This window comes from Thalassophryne amazonica, chromosome 15, assembly GCF_902500255.1.
Source record: "Thalassophryne amazonica chromosome 15, fThaAma1.1, whole genome shotgun sequence".
NCBI lineage: Eukaryota > Metazoa > Chordata > Actinopteri > Batrachoidiformes > Batrachoididae > Thalassophryne > Thalassophryne amazonica.
This window is the reverse complement of record NC_047117.1, coordinates 45,888,989-45,897,102: the sequence shown is the minus strand read 5'-3', so window position 1 is coordinate 45,897,102 and position 8,114 is coordinate 45,888,989. Positions and strand designations below refer to the sequence as shown.

Genomic DNA, 8,114 nt, shown 5'->3' with positions numbered 1-8,114 from the left:
GATAACACTGGCAAGGAAAAACTCACTCAGGTGTTTTTAGATTGTAGGAAGAAACCTCAAGCAGACCAGAGTGACAGGGGTTCTGGCTATACAACCCCTGGCAAAAATTATGGAATCACCGGCCTTGGAGGATGTTCATTCAGTTGTTTAATTTTGTAGAAAAAAAGCAGATCACAGACATGACACAAAACTAAAGTAATTTCAAATGGCAACTTTCTGGCTTTAAGAAACACTATAAGAAATCAGGAAAAAAAATTGTGGCAGTCAGTAACGGTTACTTTTTTAGACCAAGCAGAGGGAAAAAAATATCTAATCACTCAATTCTGAGGAAAAAATTATGGAATCATGAAAAACAAAAGAATGCTCCAACACATCACTAGTATTTTGTTGCACCACCTCTAGCTTTTATAACAGCTTGCAGTCTCTGAGGCATGGACTTAATGAATGACAAACAGTACTCTCCATCAATCTGGCTCCAACTTTCTCTGATTGCTGTTGCCAGATCAGCTTTGCAGGTTGGAGCCTTGTCATGGACCATTTTCTTCAACTTCCACCAAAGATTTTCAATTGGATTAAGATCCGGACTATTTGCAGGCCATGACATTGACCCTATGTGTCTTTTTGCAAGGAATGTTTTCACAGTTTTTGCTCTATGGCAAGATGCATTATCATCTTGAAAAATGATTTCATCATCCCCAAACATCCTTTCAATTGATGGGATAAGAAAAATGTCCAAAATATCAACGTAAACTTGTGCATTTATTGATGATGTAATGACAGCCATCTCCCCAGTGCCTTTACCTGACATGCAGCCCCATATCATCAATGACTGTGGAAATGTACATGTTCTCTTCAGGGAGTCATCTTTATAAATCTCATTGGAATGGCACCAAACAAAAGTTCCAGCATCATCACCTTGCCCAATGCAGATTCAAGATTCATCACTGAATATGACTTTCATCCAGTCATCCACAGTCCACGATTGCTTTTCCTTAGCCCATTGAAACCTTGTTTTTTTCTGTTTAGGTGTTAATGATGGCTTTCGTTTAGCTTTTCTGTATGTAAATCCCATTTCCTTTAGGCAGTTTCTTACAGTTCAGTCACAGATGTTGACTCCGGTTTCCTCCCATTCGTTCTTCATTTGTTTTGTTGTGCATTTTTGATTTTTGAGACATACTGCTTTAAGTTTTCTGTCTTGACGCTTTGATGTCTTCCTTGGTCTACCAGTATGTTTGCCTTTAACAACCTTCCCATGTTGTTTGTATTTGGTCCAGAGTTTAGACATAGCTGACTGTGAACAACCAACATCTTTTGCAACATTGCGTGATGATTTACCCTCTTTTAAGAGTTTGATAATCCTCTCCTTTGTTTCAATTGACATCTCTCGTGTTGGAGCCATGATTCATGTCAGTCCACTTGGTGCAACAGCTCTCCAAGGTGTGATCACTCCTTTTTAGATGCAGACTAACGAGCAGATCTGATTTGATGCAGGTGTTAGTTTTGGGGATGAAAATTTACAGGGTGATTCCAGAATTTATTCCTCAGAATTGAGTGATTCCATATTTTTTTCCCTCTGCTTGGTCTAAAAAAGTAACCGTTACTGACTGCCACAATTTTTTTTTCCTGATTTCTTACAGTGCTTCTTAAAGCCAGAAAGTTGCCATTTGAAATGACTTTAGTTTTGTGTCATGTCTGTGATCTGCTTCTTCTCTACAAAATTAAACAACTGAATGAACATCCCCAGAGGTCGGTGATTCCATAATTTTTTGCCAGGGGTTGTAGTACCAATAATCTGACAAAAAAGTAACAAAGAACTGTCAAACATGCGAGACAGAAAATATGTAGCTGAGCATCTATTTAGTCATAAAGTCCAGTGTTTACATTAGGGTGATTCTATGGTAACGGAATTATGACGACAGGAAAATCTGGCCATATTTTAGCTCCCCATTAAAAATGTGCTCCGATTGTAATTCCGTTACCATAGAATCGCCCATTAGCCAACTCCCAACAGTCAGGCAGTAACAACCATGGACCCAAAAAGCGGAAAAACAATTGGGATCATCATTCAGATGACAGTTCTGATTCTTATGATATCCTTGAATGTCTCAATCCACTGGAGTCCACCATGTCCTCCCACGATAATGTAAAATTTTGTAACATTTAATGATTATGTAAAATTTTGTTATGCAAAAGAAGCATACTGGAAATAAGTGATCTCACCTTGTATTTGCTGACTTACTGGAGGAATACAGTCATTCTCAGGTCGTGTTACCGGCTCCTTGTGTACAATCTTCTGCAAAATGGTCCTGTTGAATTGTTGCATCCTTTGGAGTACTTTCTCTTTAGCACCCAAAGCTGTTTCAGTCATAGAATGAGTAGAAATGGACGACATAACATCTGCTGAATTAGTCCCAATACCTGTAGTAATAGATTTTTCTGTTCCAAGCCCAGCACAAGTTTCACCAACAACTGCAGCACACATGGAAAGAGGTCCACCATCCTGGTCATTGTTTCTCCTCATCTGGCCTCCAGTCTTTGTCTGCATGGAAATTTGATGTTCGCCTGTCCTTGGCAGCTTGCAGTCATCTGCTTTCTTACGAGCTCGTTTAAGAGGCTTTGAGCAGACATCTACAAAATCTTGGTCCGAGTCATCCATAATGCTGTGCTTTTCCCCAAATCAAATCTGAATAAATATACAACATATGTGTTGCGTTGGGCATATCCCAGTCGTTAACAGGTTACCTGCAACAAAAACATATTTGAGATTAAGGTCAGACAATAAAAGGATACAATGAAAGGTTTGAATTTAATGACTTTCAAATGGTTGAATAGCTCAAACAGTACACTTACAATGATGGTTAACAAAAACCAATAAACTTCGCTTTGCTGTCCTTCAGCCCACCAGCTACCAAACTTTCTTTAACCAGGAGCAAAATATTGTCAAATATCAGGTTTGAAATTTTTCTTTGGCGTCAGTTAGCTACACAGCTAGCACTTATCCTTTTGAACTTAATACCCAACCGGTCTCAAAAATGTAATTGCTGCTTAGTTACATCTGTCGCAATAGAAAATTGTTTATCTTAAATCATATGGATATACCAATAAAATAATTTTAAAAAACAATTATTTTTATTTCAAAAGCAGTCACACGAAACCGCGTCATTGTGGTCTTCCGCTCACAGGACAATGAGCGAATGGGAGCGTGCCTTCGCTGTCACGCGACTGTATTCCAGCTGGACCCAAGAATCAATCAAATTTAAAAATTTCCTTTCCTTGCTTTTATTACTGTCACTGACATAAATTTAACATTTCATATTTATAATTTGCATGTTTCCACACATTTTGAACACTTAAGAGCCAGCCCATAGAGATGAAAAACACTAGAGCAAATACCCAACTCCTGCCCATAATATTTTTATCCGCCATCTTGGGAAAGCGAAGCTCTTCGGCATCTCACCATGTCATTTAGGTCCTTCAGACTTTTTTTTTGAGTAAATGCTTCAGTGGAACATGAGCATGGCTAAAACCTTTCAGCCATTATGTTAGAAAGATTAAAAAAATAAATAAGATTATAAAAATCAAACCTTCACTGTGCCTTGTGATAGAATCAATACGATGACCGCTCAAAGATGGCAGCCGCATTACTTGCGCCTCAGCAACCAATGCGGCGTCTACTCCACTGATCTCTAACACACTCAGTGTTGCCAGATGTACGATAATTATCGTATTTCTACGATAGTTTTGCCCTCTGTACGATGTACGATCAATAATGGGAAAAAATCCAAAATGTACGATAATTTCAGTTGGTTGCCCAAACACGCATCTCTCTCTGACACCCAAGAATCATTTTGCAGGCGTTGCACTCAGGCGGCATCAAAGACACACCACACTGTTGCTGGCTTTGCGCGGCCCGGGACAGTCATTTGAAAGCCCGCCCCCTCTCCATACAAAGTAATGAGTTCCCTTCCAGTCTCTGTCGTGACAGGAAGATTCCCCAACCAACATCTTTTTTTTTTCGAAACTTTATTTCAACAAATGCAATAACAAACGAACAAAACGCAAGAGCAAAGAGATATACAAGAAAAATAAAAAAAAAGTTCAAGTTCCTTATGGAGGTGTCAACATTTTTTCTGTGTTCAACAAAATCTGCACAAGTGGCCATGGCATCGGATGACGACAGCGACCTCGAGGTTGAATTCGACTCTTTCTAGTCTGGTAATTAACACGTTTGTGTCCCTTCACAGAAAAAAAAATCTTTCTAGTCTGGTAGTGCATTTGCGTTCTTTTTGTGCCATAGTTTCCCCATTACTATAGGGATATTGTGAATTACTGTTTAAAAATGTGACATCAGATTCTTTGGAAATAAAAAAAAAACGCTAAAATAGCTACGTTGTATGCATTTTGTTTGTGTACGATAATTTCTCCCAAAATACGATAATTGTGAGGTTTTGGTACGATAGTTTCATATTTCATATCTGGCAACACTGATTACACTCTCACGAGCGCCAATTAGAGGTGGGCGATAACGGGAATTTTGGTATTGATCCAATACCATGTAAATACAGGCCCAGTATCGCTGATATCGATATCGATGCTTTTTCATATTTAAGCTTCATAGATCCAAAAGACCTAGGATAGAATTTTGCCAAACATTGTACATGACAACAAAATACTTTATTATCACAATCATTTTGTTAAAAAAAAATCACTCAACACAACTTAAAACAAAATCTCCCGAAGGAGGGCTAACAAACCACAATACAAGGTGGTACTCCGTGTTGTGTGACACAGTGCAGCGCTGCTCTTACAGACAGAGAGTAGACTTTGATGAATCTGCATGCGCAACAGTCAGTGCGTGCGGGAGAGAAAAAAAGCTTGAGTATCAATCTTTTTACATGAGGATCGTTCAATATCAATACCAGCGTTGGTATCGATATTATCGATATTATGATGGATCCGCCCACCTCTAGCGCCATAGCTTAGCTTAAAACAAGCTAAAAGTGGATGCTCTCGTTATGGCTGAACAACTTTCCAGAGTTTCTGGGGATTCTGTGTTAGTACGTGCCCACGGCCGAAGTGCTTGATGAATTCCTGTGCAAAAAGTAGTTCCCAGATAATTGTGATATATTCCTGTGAGATAATGAGTATATCTCATCTAAATCAATTCTAAAATTTACCAGTAATAAAATGATAACGATAACTGAAGTTTTAAGAGTGGCCATAATAAATATTTAAGAAACATTGGCATTGTAAACATTGGCACAATGCAGTCTGATGTGGAAGAGTTCAGAAAGATACGATTGGAATGTTTTGATTACCATTTACAGTTGGCGATGAAAGACTTGGGTGTTAACTTCGTGTTAAAGTCAGAACAAGAAGCTGCACTGAAAGAGATCTATCTTGGACAAAGAGACACATTCTGTGTTGTTGCTCCAACCAGAGCGGCACGCTGAGCAGTTTCGCAAAAGTAGTCCGGTGAGCTCAATCTGTGGGCAAGTTATCCCACAATGCTAAAATAGCAGAGATGTCGGTCCAATGAGAGTAGCACTCTGAGCAGGGTGGATCTCTATATATGACCGATCAATGGTCTACTCCACTTTATAATGTCTATGTTTGTCCAAGATGGCAGCCGCATTTCTTGCCTCACCCTGCTCAGCACACTCTCACGAGCGCCACTAGCTTAGCTTATGACAAGCTAAAAGCACTCTGAGCAGGGTGCCTACTCAGAGTGCCGCTGTCATTGGACCGACCACTTTTAGCTTGCCATAAGCTGAGCTAGTGGCGCTAGTGAGAATGTGTTCTTGCGCCTCAGCAACCAACGTAGCGTCTACTCCTCTTTATAATGTCTATGTTCGTCTACCGTCGGTTTGTGGATTTTTACGGCTTTTTACGACAATGTTGTCCGCCAGTTTGTGGCCTTTTCTCTACAGGGGCTGAATTTTTGTGCCATTTCCGGTTTGCGCCTCCATCTACCAAAGAGCGAGCTTCGCTCTGCTCTATGACTTAGGCAAATCCTACAAATGTGTAAACCACGTTTGGCTACCCCAGAGTTTCGAATAAGATGTGTGACAATGATTAAAGAACAAACTTAATGTCACCATGGTGCATCCAAAGAGGAACTTTATTTTAACAAGTGAGATGGTATTTAAAGGTGCATTCCATTTGTTCTGGTTAGGTTGAAAGTAATTTCCAACAACTCAACTCTTACGAGTCTCAAGGACTCCAAGTTCCAACATCACTGGCCCCAGCAGCATCAGTCGTGAAAGCATTTTTTAGCACTTCTATATTTTTTATTTCCAATATAGTGAAATTGCATACATAGTATACTGTCCTACAGCTCTCTGTGTACATGTTGCTGCTGTATTTTTATGCATGAATTACTATTATGTGTTAGTCAACTGGGGCCACTAATAGAGAATGGTCAAAGGCATCATGATGCATTTCATTCAGGGATTGCTGATGCTAACATGGTGGTCACCAAATGAATAGCAGCGTTACAAACCAAGCAGTAAATTAAAACACCAAATTAAAACACCAATGTAACTTCTGCGACATCAGGTCTCTGGTGGATGAAATTTTTTTTTGTTTTGTTTGTTTTTGTTTTGTTGTGCTCAGTCACTCAGGAGGAGCTCGGAGTCGAGCCGCTGCTCCTCCACGTCTAAAGGAGTCAGTTGAGGTGGCTCAGGCATCTTTTCCGGATGCCCCCTGGACGCCTCGCTGGAGAGGTGTTCCGGGCACGTCCCATTGGGAGGAGGCCCCGGGGAAGACGATTACATCTCTCGGCTGGCTTGGGAACGCCTTGGGGTCCCCCGGAGGAGCTGGGGGAGGTGTGTGTGGATTGGGAGGTCTGGGCGGCTTTGCTTGAGCTGCTGCCCCCGCGACCCGATTCCGGATAAAGCGGAAGAAAATGGATGGATGGATGTTTTTGTTTTTGCGGCAGAACACATGCCTGACTATGTTGTTTTTTGCAAATTGTGAATGCTGTATGGAACTCTGAATTTCCTCAGGGAAAACTGGTGTTCATCAAGGATGTGTTGTGGCTCTTACGCTGTTCAGTGCATGCATGGACGGGGTGCTGGGTAGGGTTGTGGAAACCAGTGACTTCGGTGCTTTTGCTAGTGAGGAAAGATTTATTTCCTGTGATCTTTGCACAATGAATGGATACGCTGACTGCAGCACTTGAGAAGCTGAGTGAGGAATCGACATGTCTGGGTTTGAAATTGTCCTGGATTAAGACTAAGATCCACACTTTTAATGACTTCCTAGACTTGCCCATCAGAGCTTTATGTGTATGTGGTAAAAGAGTCAAAATTGTAGAGACATTTACTTATGTCTTCAGATGTAGGAGGAAGGCAGAGCACCTGGAGAGAACCCACACAAAAAGGCCCCACGTGGGAATAAATCTCATGACCTTCTTGCTGCGAGGCAACAGTGCTAAGCACTAAGCCACCATGCTGCGCAGTGTGAATGCTGCTGTACAGAGCAACAACAGCATATTGATGATATCAACAACTAAATCTGCATTTGTTAAGATGGTGCACACAGAAAGTATAAGGGTGCAGCACCCCTACTTTCCAGTTTAGAATAACCTCTGTGCAGAGGATCAGACTAAACCTAAAGTCCCTGAGGGGTTGCTAAGCAGGCATCGCACTGACATGCTGAAGCCACTTGACTTACATGTTTCTATTACAATAAAACAAAGATAAGACTTGTTTATGCCGTTACAGTATTTATTGCTCACCATGGTTTTCCTGTTGCCCATAAGACTTGTCACCTGCATGAAGACTCCAAAATATACTGCCGTGAACCCAGAGCACATTGGAGTGACCCATCTGGACCAGTTAAATATTTACATGATAAGACCAAATCACTCTGTCAACGTGGATGTTTTTACTGTTGTCCATCTGCCAAGCCTGTCTATCACAATGCCTCTTCAAAAGATTCTTGGGGGCCGTTGGAATGACTTTATGCTAACCAAATGGTGTTCACCTTGCACTTTGGGGAAAGTCAGCATCAACATTTTGTCCATGTGTAATGCTTCTCTGGACATGATCCAGCACAATCCAGCAAGTCCAAGTTAGTCCATTATCACGTTGGAAATGCATGCATGTGCA

General features: G+C 40.9%; 1 protein-coding gene across 3 annotated transcripts in view; it reads right to left on the bottom strand.

Annotated features, from left to right (window-relative positions):
- slx4 (SLX4 structure-specific endonuclease subunit homolog (S. cerevisiae)) overlaps nt 1-3,167 on the bottom strand; it is a 65,906-nt gene extending 62,739 nt beyond the window's left edge. For 2 of the 3 annotated variants that reach the window (XM_034187432.1, XM_034187433.1), the window contains exons 1-2: nt 2,851-3,167; nt 2,221-2,742 (exon numbers count right to left, since the gene is read on the bottom strand). In XM_034187432.1, coding sequence (XP_034043323.1) covers nt 2,221-2,656 — 436 coding nt within the window. In that variant the 5' untranslated portion in view covers nt 2,657-2,742; nt 2,851-3,167. The remainder of the gene's footprint in view (nt 1-2,220; nt 2,743-2,850) is intronic. The other variant, XM_034187434.1, reaches the window with a different exon arrangement.
- Between the last annotated feature and the right edge of the window lie 4,947 nt (nt 3,168-8,114).